This window comes from Pseudophryne corroboree, chromosome 6 (assembly GCF_028390025.1).
Source record: "Pseudophryne corroboree isolate aPseCor3 chromosome 6, aPseCor3.hap2, whole genome shotgun sequence".
Classification (NCBI taxonomy): Eukaryota; Metazoa; Chordata; class Amphibia; order Anura; family Myobatrachidae; genus Pseudophryne; species Pseudophryne corroboree.
The window spans coordinates 109,928,608-109,944,890 of record NC_086449.1 but is presented as its reverse complement, the minus strand read 5'-3'; the positions used below and the strand labels follow the sequence as shown (position 1 = coordinate 109,944,890).

Below are 16,283 nucleotides of genomic sequence, written 5' to 3'. Positions count from 1 at the left end.
CAGGGTTGCCCGCTCTCCCCCACACTGTTCGCCATCGCTATTGAACCATTGGCATGTTTGATTAGAGCTAGTCCCGATATTATGGGTATTAAGGTGGGCGCAAGAGAAGATAGAATAGCATTATATGCTGATGATCTCCTGCTATTTGTTCAGGATTATGTCTCCTCTATGCCAATAATTCTGGATATGATCAACACCCATGGACAATTCTCTGGGCTCAAAATTAATTGGGATAAATCCAACATCACTCCACTTAAGGGTCCAATCCCGGTAGTCCCATTGATCCATATCCCGCTTAAGTGGGTAGACTCCTTTAAGTATCTGGGTATTTGGGTATCGAATGACCCTTGTACTTATGTTTCTCTTAATATTACGCCGCAGATTGTTTTTCTCCGCTCCAAAATTAAGGTTTGGGGGGCTTTGCCTCTGACTATTACTGGTAGGGTCAACTTAGTGAAAATGGTGTACCTCCCTAAGCTCCTCTATGTTCTTCAGCAATCACCTATATATATTGGCTTAAAAATATTCAGGCAAATTGACAGCCTACTATCTTCCTTGATTTGGGCCAGCAGAAGAGCACGGTTGAAGATTGACACCCTGTCTAGACCAAGACTGTCAGGAGGACTGGCCCTCCCTGTCTTTAAATTCTACTATTATGCATCGCAGTTGGCGCATATTTGGGAGTGGATGTCTGACTCCGACAGACTCACCTTACACTCACAAATGTTTCTGCAGGAGTATCCTGATGGCACGCCGTTGCAGTTGTTACTCTGTGGGAACGCTAAATTGTCTGAGGTCCCTATAATAAGGCAGGCCACTCTTGTGTGGAAGCGGGTACATACTATATTGCTGGGCCAGGGTATAGACCCAGACACTCCGTTAGATAATGTCCTTGGTCTCCCAGAACTGGCCTCGCTGCATACTAGGGCGGTGTGGGGTAGGTGGGGGGTTACATCCCTGGGGCAATTGTATAATGGCGATATATTGAAATCTTTCCAGCAGCTCCAGCAGGACTATAATTTACCCTCCTCTTATTTTTATCGTTATTTGCAACTGAGACATGCGATTAATGTACAGTTTTCTAATACCCCTCCGAAGATTCTGGCCTCCCCAGTCAAGTTGCTCTTACAGAATCTGGGTAACGGGCATTTGGTATCCAGTATTTATACAAATATGCTCCGGTCTCACTACTCTGACCCATTATCCTCTCTTAGAAATAAATGGGAATCGGACCTGGGAACAATTTCTGACGAGGTATGGGAGAATGCTCTTTGCTCCCCACGGTTATCTACCACCACCACTAGATATCAGCAAATCCAATTGTTTATTATACATAGAGTGTACATGACACCAGTGAGATTGGCCCGCATGGGCGGTACTCATACTACCAGATGTCCTAAATGTGGCAGTCTGGATGCTGATTTTTGGCACATTGTTTGGCTTTGCCCCAGGATGGCAGTGTTTTGGTCTGGTGTTATTAGTATTATGGTGTCGACTGGTATTCCATTGGATGTGTGTACTCCGGTGGTATGTGTGTTGTCGGCTTTGGAGGAAGAGACCCTGGATGCTCCTAGCAGACGATATCTGATTAATCTGTGTGCTTTAGCCAAGGTGTGTGTCGCTAGATTATGGTTGGCTAAGGATGCTCCCACAGTACAGTCATGGGTTTCGCTTGTTAATGAAACAGCTGCTCACGAAAAATATGTATACATGGCTAGAAAAGCAAGGAAAAAGTATCACGACCTATGGGGCAGATGGCTCAGCTCTCCTAATTCAACAAACCATAGTGACTGATTACTTGCCACAATGTGACCAATATGTTGATGGGATGGAGGGATGGGCCATGTACCATGGGGATTGTGTGGAGGTGTGTGGGTGGGTCTGTACTGATGGCGTCGTTTTCCCTCTCGAGTATCGCCCATGGGGCCGCGGCCGGCCACCCACTTGCCCGGGTTGGAGGTTATGTGTTGTACGAATAGAGGTGGTTGATTAGTTTTTGAGATATATATGATTATTATAGCTGACTAAGGTATCTCCTTATATGTCACTTCTCCTGATTTATAAATGTATATGCATGAGTGGAGCCTGCACATCTTACACGCTGTGATTGAAACTTTTTGGATGGGAATCTGCGCATTCCCTTATATGGAACACTGTATGTTTAGTAGTTTTGTTGTATTGTTTAACTGTAAAGTGAAAAACCAATAAAAATGATTGAATTTAAAAAAAAAAACAAGTGGCGGTACCGTCTCCAGATAGGGCCGTCCTCAAGGAGCCAACTGATAGGAGGCTGGAAAATATCCTAAGAAGTATATACACACATACTGGTGTTATACTGCGACCAGCGATCGCCTCAGCCTGGATGTGCAGAGCTGGGGTGGCTTGGTCGGATTCCCTGACTAAAAATATTGATACCCTTGACAGGGACAGTATTTTATTGACTATAGAGCATTTAAAGGATGCATTTCTATATATACGAGATGCACAGAGGGATATTTGCACTCTGGCATCAAGAGTAAGTGCGATGTCCATATCTGCCAGAAGATGTTTATGGACACGACAGTGGTCAGGTGATGCAGATTCCAAACGGCACAAAGAAGTATTGCCGTATGAAGGGGAGGAGTTATTTGGGGTCGGTCCATCGGACCTGGTGGCCACGGCAACTGCTGGAAAATCCACCGTTTTTACCCTAAGTCACATCTCTGCAGAAAAAGACACCGTCTTTTCAGCCTCAGTCCTTTCGTCCCCATAAGAGTCATATCTGCCCAGGGATAGAGGAAAGGGAAGAAGACTGCAGCAGGCAGCCCATTCCCAGGAACAGAAGCCTCCACCGCTTCTGCCAAGTTTCTCAGCATGACGCTGGGGCCGTACAGGACCCCTGGATCCTACAAGTAGGATCCCAGGGGTACAGATTGGAAAGTCGAGACGTTTCCCCCTCGCAGGTTCCTGAAGTCTGCTTTACCAACGTCTCCCTCCGACAGGGAGGCAGTATTGGAAACAATTCACAAGCTGTATTCCCAGCAGGTGATAATCAAAGTACCCCTCCTACAACAAGGAAAGGGGTATTATTCCACACTATGTTTTGGTACTGAAGCCAGAAGGCTCGGTGAGACCTATTCTAAATCTGAAATATTTGAACACTTACAAAGGTTCAAATCAAGATGGAGTCACTCAGAGCAGTGATAGCGAACCAGGAAGAAGGGGACTATAGGGTGTCCCGGGACATCAGGGATACTTACCTCCATGTCCCAATTTGCCCTTCTCACCAAGGGTACCTCAGGTTCGTGGTACAGAACTGTCACTATCAGTTTCAGACGCTGCCGTTTGGATTGTCCACGGCACCCCGGGTCTTTACCAAGGTAATGGCCGAAATGATGATTCTTCTTCAAAGAAAATGGATGACCTCCTGATAAGAGCAAGGTCCAGAGAACAGTTGGAGGTCGGAGTAGCACTATCTCAAGTAGTTCTACGACAGCACGGGTGGATTCTAAATATTCCAAAACCGCAGTTGTTTCCGACGACACATCGGCTGTTCCTAGGGATGATTCTGGACACAGTCCAGAAAAGGGTGTTTCTCCCGGAGAAGAAAGCCAGGGAGTTATCCGAGCTAGTCAGGAACCTCCTAAAACCAGGAAAAGTGTCAGTGCATCATTGCACAAGGGTCCTGGGAAAAATGGTGGCTTCTTACGAAGCGATTCCATTCGGCAGTTTTCACGCAAGAACTTTTCAGTGGGATCTGCTGGAAAAATGGTCCGGATCGCATTGTCACAACTGAGGGCCTGAGCTGACGGGAGGCAACCTCAGTTGTAGGGGCTGAGATGTACCGGAACCTGGGAGGTTGTATCAGACCCCTGGACATGTAAGTAACATGAATAATAACTGCCCGAAGGCGTGACCACGACAACTTGGATAAAAGTCAATGATGTTTATTATGACAACTCCGCAACACAGCAGCAGTAAAAGAAAACGTAAAAGTCAGCAAAGAATAAATACAGTTCCTGGGTACTACAGGATGGCAGGAGCCACAGGGCACTGGTAGTGTGAGATAGTTCTTGTAATCTTCTAGATGGAAAGTCCTTACCAGGCCCGACTGTAGCAATGGAGATAACCCAGGATTGTGCCAGCTGGTGTTCCAGGAAAAGCTGGGTTGCTGAAGATAAAACGGCTGCTGTGGATACTGGCTGGAACCAGACTGTTGTTAGCACGGAGTGGATACTGGCTGGAACCAGTTAAATAATAAATGAACTTGGGAGCGATGAAATATGAACTGAAATGTAGAACTTGAGAGCGGAGAAATAATAATACCGGTGGAGAGTGGTAAAGTGTAGAAAGGACACCGGCCCTTTAAGAGAAGCTGTACTCTGCTGGAAGCTGAGCTGGAAGCAGGTAATGTTGTAGCTGGAAACAGATGAATCCACAATGGATTGGAGAGTCAGGCTACACCGCAGGTGGAATGCTGGTGCGGGTCTCTATGGTGGAAGTCTTGAGACAGGAGCTGGAACCTGGAAGACAATCACAGGAGAGAGACAAACAGGAACTAGGTTTGACAACCAAAGCACTGACGCCTTCCTTGCTCAGGCACAGTGTATTTATACCTGCAGCAAGGAAGGGATTGGCTAGGCAATTATGCAGATTATCAATACTGAGAACAGATTGGTGGAAATGATCAGCTGACAGAATCCAAGATGGCTGCGCCCATGCAGACACTTGGAGGGAAGTTTGGTTTGTAATCCATGTGGTAATGAAAACAGTAATGGCGGCGCCGGCCACCGGAGACAGGAGGCGCCAGGCTGACAGATGCACATCCAAATACGCGGACACAGCGGAGGCCGCGGCTGACGTAATCGCCACTCAGACACTCTGCATGCAGAAGTTCAGGGACGGCGGCGGAGGCCGCGGGAGACGCCATGCCAGGTGTAATATGGCGTTTACTGTGACAGCGTCCCAGAGTGACAGGAGAGGATACAGGAATGTACACATCAGGATAACAGATGGGATCCGGTCCTGGAGCGCTGAGCCAGCCTTAGGAGGCATCTGATGGGTAAGAAATGGCGTCCAGATACCCGGATCGTGACAGCACCCCCCCCCCTTTAGGAGTGGCCCCAGGACACTTCTTTGGCTTTTGAGGAAACTTGGAATGGAATCTCCGGACCAAGGCAGGAGCATGGACATCAGAAGCATTGGTCCATGAACGTTCCTCAGGACCATAACCCTTCCAGTCAATAAGATATTGTAGTTGACCGTAATGGTGACGTGAGTCCAGGATCTTGGCCACTTCATACTCAACGCCTCGTTGAGTTTGGACTTTCGGAGTTGGAGGAAGTGAGGAATGAAACCGATTCAAGATCAGCGGTTTCAACAGGGAAACATGGAATGTCCTGGGTATTTTTAAGAAGGGAGGCAACTGGAGTCTGTAAGCAACAGGATTGATGACTTGTTCAATCTTGAAAGGACCGATATAGCGAGGTGCAAACTTCATACTGGGAACTCTTAACCTCAAATTCTTCGTGGATAACCATACCCGATCACCCACCTTAAGAGCAGGAACTGCTCGACGCTTCTTATCCGCAAACTTCTTGTACCTGAACGATGCCTTGAGCAGAGCTGATCGTACGCTCTTCCAGATATTGGCAAACTGATACAAGGTGATATCCACTGCGGGAACAGAAGTTGCTGGAAGCGGTTGGAACTCAGGAACTTTAGGGTGGAATCCAAAGTTAGTGAAGAATGGTGTTGAAGCAGATGAAGAATGATACTGGTTGTTATGACAGAACTCGGCCCAGGGAAGTAATTGAACCCAGTCATCTTGAGAGGAGGACACATAGATGCGGAGGAAGGCCTCCAAGTCCTGATTCACCCTCTCGGTTTGACCATTGGTCTGAGGATGGTAAGCCGTGGAAAACTTTAGCTTGACTTGGAGGACTTGACATAAACTTCGCCAGAATTTGGCTGTGAATTGAACTCCTCGATCTGAGATAATTTCTTCAGGAAGACCGTGGAGTCGGAAGATCTCTTGTATGAATACTTGAGCCAACTTGGAAGCTGACGGAAGACCGGTGAGAGGAATGAAGTGTGCCATCTTGGTGAACCGGTCAACTACCACCCAGATGGTATTGAACTTGTTGCACATGGGTAAATCTGTAATAAAATCCATCGACAAATGGGTCCAAGGTCGACGGGGAACAGATAGTGGAACCAGTTGCCCCGCAGGCGACTGGCGGGATACCTTATGTTGAGCACACTTTGGGCAAGATGCAATAAACTCCAAGACGTCCTTTTTCAGAGTTGGCCACCAATAGGACCTAGAGATAAACTCCAGGGTTTTTTGGATACCTGTATGTCCGGCAAAACGGGAAGCATGGGCCCAATGCATGAGCTTCTTCCTTAGCATCGGTTTCACAAAACTTTTCCCTGATGGGGGCGTAGAGTCCATCCCTACCGTGGAGAATGCCAACGGATTTATAATAGGATGCTTGTCTGAAGACTCTGACTCATTTTCTTGCTCCCATGAGCGGGAAAGGGCATCGGCCTTGCGATTCTGAGAGCCCGGACAGAACTGGAGTTTAAAGTCGAACCTGGAAAAGAAAAGTGCCCATCTGGCCTGACGAGGGTTGAGACATTGTGCGCCTTTCAGATATAAAAGGTTCTTGTGGTCTGTAAGTATGGTGATTGAATGAGAAGCTCCCTCCAACAGATACCTCCACTCTTCTAGAGCGAGCTTGATGGCTAGCAACTCCTGGTCGCCAATGGCATAGTTGCGCTCAGCTGGGGAGAACTTCCGGGAGAAGAAACTGCAAGGGTGTAAATGGCCATCTTTAGCCCTCTGAGATAACACCGCTCCTACTCCAACGGAGGAGGCATCCACCTCTAAGATGAAAGGAGAGTCGATGTCAGGCTGTTTCAGAACAGGCGCAGAGATGAACCTTTGTTTTAAAAGATGAAATGCTTGCATGGCTTCTTCAGACCACTTGGACGGGTTAGCACCCTTCTTAGTGAAAGCAGTAATAGGCGCCACAATGGTGGAAAAGTCTCGTATAAACTTTCGGTAATAGTTGGCGAACCTTAAGAACCTCTGGACCCCTTTGAGGGTTAAGGGTACCGGCCAATTTTGGATTGCTTGTAGTTTCTCAGGATCCATCTCTAGTCCGGAACCGGACACAATGTACCCTAGAAACGGAATGGACTTGACTTCAAAGACGCATTTTTCTAATTTGCAATAGAGATGATTGACACGGAGACGGGACAGAACCTCTTTAACCCAAAAACGATGTTCCTCTAAATCGTTGGCAAAAATGAGGATATCGTCTAGATAGACCACGACATGACGGTATAGAATGTCTCTGAAGATCTCATTGACAAAATGCTGGAAGACAGCTGGAGCATTGCTCAATCCGAAGGGCATGACGAGGTACTCATAATGTCCGTCACGGGTGTTAAAGGCGGTCTTCCACTCGTCACCCTCACGGATCCGGATGAGATTGTATGCACCTCTCAAGTCCAGCTTTGTAAAGATGGTAGCTCCGCTAACTCTGTCAAAGAGCTCAGTAATCAGGGGTAAAGGATAACGGTTCTTGATGGTAATGTCGTTCAAACCTCTGTAATCGATGCACGGCCGCAGACCACCATCTTTCTTTTTTACAAAAAAGAAGCCTGCGCCGGCTGGAGAAGAAGAAGGTCGAATGAACCCCTTTGCTAGGTTCTCTTTAATATATTCCTCCATAGAATGCGTCTCAGGCAGAGACAACGGATAAGTTCGGCCTCGAGGTGGAACCTTCCCTGGAACGAGATCAATCGGGCAGTCCCATTCTCTATGAGGAGGAAGGATATCAGCAGAAGCTTTACTGAACACATCCGTGAAATCTTGATATGGAGGAGGTGGAACATCAGACGACCTGGGGGAGGAAGAACAGACAGGCAATACTTTAAACAAACATGTCTCAGCACAGGAGGAACCCCATGCCAGGATTTGCGTAGTCGTCCAATCAATTGTAGGATTGTGAAGACGGAGCCATGGAAGGCCCAGGACCACAGGATGTGTGGCTCTTGGAATCACTAAAAAAGAAATAAGTTCGGAATGAAGAACTCCCACTCTCAGACGAACTGGTAGAGTCCTTAAAGAAATAACTGCATCAAAAATTTTGCTGCCATCCACGGCAGTTAAAGAAATGGACGAAGGAAGTCTCTCGGTGGGTAGGGACCACCGTTTAACATAGGCTTCGGTAATAAAGTTCCCAGCTGCTCCGGAATCAAGGAGGGCAATGACGTTCTGATAACGTTGAGCAACTTGAAGCGAGACTGGGAGATTACAATCTTGAGGAGATGGAGAGGAGATCATTACTCCTAGCCGGCCCTCTCCTTGGCGAGCTAGGATTTGGAGTTTCCCGGACGTTTGGGACAGGCATTAATGGTGTGAGACGGAGCTGCACAATAGAGACAGAGAGACTCGGAGAGGCGTCTTCGGCGCTCAGCAGGAGTTATACGGGAACGGCCAAGTTGCATGGGCTCATCTTTAGATGGTGACAGTTGACGAGGAGGAGGAGCAGAAGATTTTGGAGCAGATGATCTTCCACGCTCAGTTGCTCTCTCTCTGAAACGTAAATCAACTTTCGTGCAGAGTGAGATTAGCTCATCTAACTTAGAAGGTAAGTCTCTGGTAGCTAACTCATCTTTAATACGCTCAGATAAGCCATGCCAGAATGCAGCATACAGGGCCTCGTCGTTCCATGCCAGTTCGGATGCCAGGATCTGGAACTGTATCAGATATTGTCCTACAGTACGTGACCCCTGGCGTAAACGGAGAATCTCGGATGAAGCTGAGGTTACCCGGCCTGGCTCGTCGAAGATGCGCCTGAATGTTGACACGAAGGCAGTGTAGGAAGATAGCAGGGTGTCGGACCTCTCCCATAACGGTGATGCCCAATCAAGGGCTGAGCCACTGAGAAGAGAAATAATGTAGGCAATTTTTGTACGGTCACTGGGAAAATTGCCAGGTTGTAGCTCAAACTGAATCTCACACTGGTTGAGAAATCCCCTGCAGAATCTTGGAGATCCGTCAAATTTTGCTGGCGTTGGAAGATGAAGACGTGGAGCAGAAATGGGTAAGGTGGGTGGGGTTATAGCTGGAGTCACTGTGGTTGACGCACCAGACGCGCCTGATCCACGGAGAGTTGTCTGAATCCCATCCAGCCGAGTAGAGAGATCCTGGAGACAGCGGATGATGTGGCCCTGTGCAGCCTCCTGATGTTCTAGTCGGGCTGCCAGTTCTTGCATCGGCCTGGCCGCTTGATCCTGGTCTCCGGCTGGATTCATTAGGTCAGTGCTTACTGTCACAACTGAGGGCCTGAGCTGACGGGAGGCAGCCTCAGTTGTAGGGGCTGAGATGTACCGGAACCTGGGAGGTTGTATCAGACCCCTGGACATGTAAGTAACATGAATAATAACTGCCCGAAGGCGTGACCACGACAACTTGGATAAAAGTCAATGATGTTTATTATGACAACTCCGCAACACAGCAGCAGTAAAAGAAAACGTAAAAGTCAGCAAAGAATAAATACAGTTCCTGGGTACTACAGGATGGCAGGAGCCACAGGGCACTGGTAGTGTGAGATAGTTCTTGTAATCTTCTAGATGGAAAGTCCTTACCAGGCCCGACTGTAGCAATGGAGATAACCCAGGATTGTGCCAGCTGGTGTTCCAGGAAAAGCTGGGTTGCTGAAGATAAAACGGCTGCTGTGGATACTGGCTGGAACCAGACTGTTGTTAGCACGGAGTGGATACTGGCTGGAACCAGTTAAATAATAAATGAACTTGGGAGCGATGAAATATGAACTGAAATGTAGAACTTGAGAGCGGAGAAATAATAATACCGGTGGAGAGTGGTAAAGTGTAGAAAGGACACCGGCCCTTTAAGAGAAGCTGTACTCTGCTGGAAGCTGAGCTGGAAGCAGGTAATGTTGTAGCTGGAAACAGATGAATCCACAATGGATTGGAGAGTCAGGCTACACCGCAGGTGGAATGCTGGTGCGGGTCTCTATGGTGGAAGTCTTGAGACAGGAGCTGGAACCTGGAAGACAATCACAGGAGAGAGACAAACAGGAACTAGGTTTGACAACCAAAGCACTGACGCCTTCCTTGCTCAGGCACAGTGTATTTATACCTGCAGCAAGGAAGGGATTGGCTAGGCAATTATGCAGATTATCAATACTGAGAACAGATTGGTGGAAATGATCAGCTGACAGAATCCAAGATGGCTGCGCCCATGCAGACACTTGGAGGGAAGTTTGGTTTGTAATCCATGTGGTAATGAAAACAGTAATGGCGGCGCCGGCCACCGGAGACAGGAGGCGCCAGGCTGACAGATGCACATCCAACCACGCGGACACAGCGGAGGCCGCGGCTGACGTAATCGCCACTCAGACACTCTGCATGCAGAAGTTCAGGGACGGCGGCGGAGGCCGCGGGAGACGCCATGCCAGGTGTAATATGGCGTTTACTGTGACAGCGTCCCAGAGTGACAGGAGAGGATACAGGAATGTACACATCAGGATAACAGATGGGATCCGGTCCTGGAGCGCTGAGCCAGCCTTAGGAGGCATCTGATGGGTAAGAAATGGCGTCCAGATACCCGGATCGTGACACGCATCTTCAGATGCATCAGCGGATAACCCTGTCTCCAAGGACAAGGGTGTTTCTTCTGCGGTGGCTGCAAAGTACTCATCTACTAATGGGCCGCAGATTCGGCATTCAGGAAGGGTCCTGGTGACCAGGGATGCCAGCCTGAGAGGCTGGGGAGCAGTCACACAGGGAAAAAATTTCCAGGGAGTGTGATCAAGTCTGGAGAATTCTCTCCACATAAATATACTGGAGCTAAGGGCAAGTTACAATGCTCTAAGCTTAGCAAGACCTCTGCTTCAAGGTCAGCCGGTATTGATCCAGTGAGACAACATCACGGCAGTCGCCCACGTAAACAGACAGGGCGGCACAAGAAGCAGAAGGGCAATAGCAGAAACTGCAAGGATTCTTCGCTGGGCGGAAAATCAGGTGATAGCACTGTCAGCAGTGTTCATTCCGACGCCCGGGAGAGTGGGGATTTCATCGGGAAGTCTTCCACATGATTGTAAACCATTGGGAAAGACCAAAGGTGGACATGATGGCGTCCCGCCTGAACAAAAAACTGGACAGGTATTGCGCCAGGTCAAGAGACCCTCAGGCAATAGCTGTGGACGCTCTGGTAACACCGTGGGTGTACCAGTCAGTGTATGTGTTCCCTCCTCTGCTTCTCATACCCAAGGTACTGAGAATTATAAGACGTAGAGGAGTAAGAACTATACTCGTGGCTCCGGATTGGCCAAGAAGGACTTGGTACCTGGAACTTCAAGAGATGCTCACAGAGGACTCATGGCCTCTGCCGCTAAGAAGGGACTTGCTTCAGCAAGTACCATGTCTGTTCCAAGACTTACCGCGGCTGCGTTTGACGGCATGGCGGTTGAACGCCGGATCCTAAGGGAAAAAGGCATTCCGGAAGAGGTCATTCCTACCCTGGTCAAAGCCAGGAAGGAGGTGACCGCACAACATTATCACCACATGTGGCGAAAATATGTTGCGTGGTGTGAGGCCAGGAAGGCCCCACGAAGAAATTTCAACTCGGTCGATTCCTGCATTTCCTGCAAACAGGAGTGTCTATGGGCCTCAAATTGGGGTCCATTAAGGTTCAAATTTCGTCCCTGTCGATTTTCTTCCAGAAAGAATTGGCTTCAGTTCCTGAAGTCCAGAAGTTTGTCAAGGGAGTACTGCATATACAACCCCCTTTTGTGCCTCCAGTGGCACTGTGGGATCTCAACGTAGTTCTGGGATTCCTCAAATCACATTGGTTTAAACCGCTCAAATCTGTGGATTTGAAATATCTCACATGGAAAGTGACCATGCTGTTGGCCCTGGCCTCGGCCAGGCGAGTGTCAGAATTGGCGGCTTTGTCTCACAAAAGCCCATATCTGATTGTCCATTCGGACAGGGCAGAGCTGCGGACTCGTCCCCAGTTTCTCCCTAAGGTGGTGTCAGTGTTTCACCTGAACCAGCTTATTGTGGTACCTGCGGCTACTAGGGACTTGGAGGACTCCAAGTTGCTAGATGTTGTCAGGGCCCTGAAAATATAGGTTTCCAGGACGGCTGGAGTCAGGAAAACTGACTTGCTGTTATCCTGTATGCACCCAATAAACTGGGTGCTCTTGCTTCTAAGCAGACGATTGCTAGTTGGATGTGTAGTACAATTCAGCTTGCACATTCTGTGGCAGGCCTGCCACAGCCAAAATATGTAAATGCCCATTCCACAAGGAAGGTGGGCTCATCTTGGGCGGCTGCCCGAGGGGTCTCGGCTTTACAACTTTGCCGAGCAGCTACTTGGTCAGGGGCACACCCTGACTGAGGAGGACCTGGAGTTCTCTCATTCGGTGCTGCAGAGTCATCCGCACTCTCCCGCCCGTTTGGGAGCTTTGGTATAATCCCCATGGTCCTGACGGAGTCCCCAGCATCCACTTAGGACGTCAGAGAAAATAAGAATTTACTTACCGATAATTCTATTTCTCGTAGTCCGTAGTGGATGCTGGGCGCCCATCCCAAGTGCGGATTGTCTGCAATACTTGTACATAGTTATTGTTACAAAAATCGGGTTATTATTGTTGTGAGCCATCTTTTCAGAGGCTCCGCTGTTATCATGCTGTTAACTGGGTTCAGATCACAGGTTGTACAGTGTGATTGGTGTGGCTGGTATGAGTCTTACCCGGGATTCAAAATCCTTCCTTATTGTGTACGCTCGTCCGGGCACAGTATCCTAACTGAGGCTTGGAGGAGGGTCATAGGGGGAGGAGCCAGTGCACACCACCTGATCCTAAAGCTTTTACTTTTGTGCCCTGTCTCCTGTCGAGCCGCTAATCCCCATGGTCCTGACGGAGTCCCCAGCATCCACTACGGACTACGAGAAATAGAATTATCGGTAAGTAAATTCTTATTATTACCCTACTAGTTACCAGCCCGTCAGAATGACGGAACGCCATAACGTCAGCGCCGACGGGCGTGCACATCCGAATGGAGCAAAACTTGAATTGCTCCGTTGGGTGCCATCTAGTTGCCGCCGGCACGCAAAACACTTGCATTCCCTCCTATAGAGTTGAGGAGCAGCATCAGCGTTATATTATATAGGATGCATAGCTTCTTTATCTGATATTGTCATATTAAAAGTTATGGTATTTTCACAATCAATTTTTTTCTAATACTCTCTTGAAGGATATGGGGCATATGACTACACATACGACTATGGGTCAAACCCAACTAGCTCGTACAGTTCTGCTTCCGAATCATGGATGACGTCCTTCCCACAGAGTGATGGAGCAACACTCATGGGATCTGCCAGAGAAAGGTGAAGGGCCATATTCCACACTCTACAGACACTGTTGAACTTTATTCTGTGCCACAGACTGAGGGGCAGATTTATTAAGCCTGGTGAAGTGATAAAGTGGAAAGTGATAAAGGACCAGCCAGTCGGCTCCGAACTGTCATTTTTCAAACCCAGCCTGTAACATGGAAGTTAGGATCTGATTGGCTAGTCCTTTATCACTTTCCACTTTATCACTTCACCAAGCTTAATAAATCTGCCCCTGAATAATTACCATAGCGAGAATAGTTGTTAGAAAGCAGACATCTAAGTGTAACAATGGCAGATCTTTTTTTTCTTGCTATTTACAATTTGGAAAAATAAACAAGAAGGATAAAATAACGACTCCTCTTATAAATGATATGGTCACGCCCTTCTCTCAACTTTTGGGGTTCTAGTGGTTCATACCAGTGCTGTTTTATTATCACCCCCTCAGCAGTGGGCTACTTAACAGTAAGTGGTTCCTGCCGGAGGAGGCGGTAATATTGTGACTTCTAGCTGCCGGAAAACCACTGTGTCTAGAGCTCTAATTGGACAGCCGGCAGCACTGCTACCTCGTTATCATATTATTCTCCTTTTTTTTTTGGCCCATGTAGTGTGATCTCAGTTGGAGAGGGTTACTTGGAGGGTCTGGGACTCGGGATCGACAACAAAAAGGTCGACACACCTTAGGTCGACGCCAATTGGTCGACACTCCTTAGGTCGACGCCAATTGGTCGACACTCCTTAGGTCGACGTGGACAAAAGGTCGACATGAGTTTTTTATGTTTTTTTTGGTGTCGTTTTCTTCGTAGAGTGACCGGGAACCCCAATTAGTGCACCGCGTCCCCTCGCATGGCTCGCTTCGCTCACCATGCTTCGGGCATGGTGCCTTCGCTCCGCTTCGCTCGGCACAGATTACCGTTCCAATCGTAGTCCACGTGGATCGTTAAGTATGAAAAGGTTCCAAAAAAGAAAAAAATCGTGAAAAACTCATGTCAACCTTTTTCCATGTCGACCTTGTTCCTGTCGACCTTTTGTCCATTTCGACCTAAGGTGTGTCGACCAATTGGCGTCGACCTAAGGTGTGTCGACCTTTTTGCTGTCGACCTTGAGTCCGGATACCTACTTGGATATTGTGCATTGGTTAACATAGTGATGGAATTATTAGCCGTATTTACTCCTTTAAGATTGTCATAGTATTTTATATTATGATAAAATAAAAATATCAGTTCACCATTATCCATCTATTGAAATCAATAGTGATGGCACAACTGAATAGTTTATATGACTTACTAATTACAGCTAAGGACAATATAAGTACAAAGAATTCAGTATGTTACAGATAATACATCTGATGCCATGTGTTTGGCTTTTCCTAAAATATTTTATTACAATAGTGAAGGGTCTAATTTACTTCTATTATTTCCTTGTAGTTTCTGGTAACATGGTACTTGTAAAGCTTGTATACCCACAAAGAAAGTAATAAAAATACTTCTTATCTGAAGTTCTTGGGCTAGCCTTGTCGCTCCTCTGAGCATCTCTGCGGTCTAGCCGTCTGAGTCATCTCTTCTTAGGTGACATGCACCAAATGCCAAGGACACACGACTCGTAGCTGTTCTACCTCTGTAACTAAATGTAATGCACATTATCAACCCATCAGGGCTTGTTACTAAGGAGGGGTTGGGAAATAGGAAATATTCTCCAGATCTTCAGAAAGAGTATTCATTTTTTTTTTACGTTTATTGTTAAATCTGAGCAGAAGCAGCAAAGTTTCTGTTCTATTTAAGTCTTGTATTTATTAACTCTGAGTTTGATCATGAGTAGTAATTCCCTTTATTGAACAACTATGTAATATGAAGCAGTAGTGTTTCCCAACTCCGGTCCTTAGTGTCCCCCTAACCGTGCATGTTTTCCAGATCTCCTACTTGGTGAACAGGTGTATTCATTACTGCCAGTCCCTTTTTTTTAAAGTTCCACCAGTGGAGCTAATTATTTCAGTTGTGATACAAAGGAGATCTGTAAAACATGCTCTGTTAGGGGTCTCTGAGGACTGGAGTTGAGAAACGCTGAGATACATTGTTATCTGACACTTGGATTGTTTCTTATGTGGCAGTCACTGAACTAATGTCTGAATGTTTGTTCTTTATGGGGGGGTTTTCTTTCAACATTTACAGTCTCTATGACCGGACAGATCGGACCAGATATGGCTACTCCGAACCACAGCGAGGATATGGCAACTGGAGGAAGCAGTGTCCGCCTCGCCCTGCACAGCAGGGGTGGGGTGGTGGCTCAAGGGGGGGATTCAGGAGTAACTTTGGATCCCCGGATGCAGCTAGGGGAGCAGGACGTCCCGTGCCACTCCTCAGCCCAGGAGCTTTACCAGAGGTGGCTGGTTTTCAGGGTCTGAAGGCATTCACTGGCAATTCCTACTTTGGAGGAGGCTTCAAGCCGAGGACCAGGAACAACTGGAAAGAGAGAGTAAGGAAAAAAGCAGCTCCGGGCAGGAACACACATTCTGCTAGTTATATGTATTGATGTTGGCACCTCCTCCTTCCTCTTACAATTAATTTATGTAACCCCTGTAAGTCTGAAAGGAAAACATACCCAAATTCTGGTTGTCGGGAATAATGTAGGAGTTGCTCATTGGATACTGCCATACTTCTCTCACACTAAATCATGGCTATCCCCAGGCAACAAGTGCTGAGAGTGATTGTAAGTGAGTGATATATGTAAGCTTTTACTCGCATGTATATTTTTGTGTTCAGGCTCACTTTTCTGGTTTTATTGGTATCTCATCAAAACCTTTACGTGACAAGGGGTGGGGTTTGAGGTCCTTACATTCCAGGTTATCAACAGTCATTTATGAGCATTCTAG

General features: G+C 47.4%; 1 protein-coding gene across 1 annotated transcript in view; it reads left to right on the top strand.

The window, feature by feature from the left end:
- Window positions 1-16,283, top strand: part of AKAP8L (A-kinase anchoring protein 8 like) — a 50,631-nt gene that overhangs the window by 22,702 nt on the left and 11,646 nt on the right. The window contains exons 2-3 of the mRNA XM_063931655.1: window positions 13,279-13,411; window positions 15,583-15,886. Coding sequence (XP_063787725.1) covers window positions 13,279-13,411; window positions 15,583-15,886 — 437 coding nt within the window. The remainder of the gene's footprint in view (window positions 1-13,278; window positions 13,412-15,582; window positions 15,887-16,283) is intronic.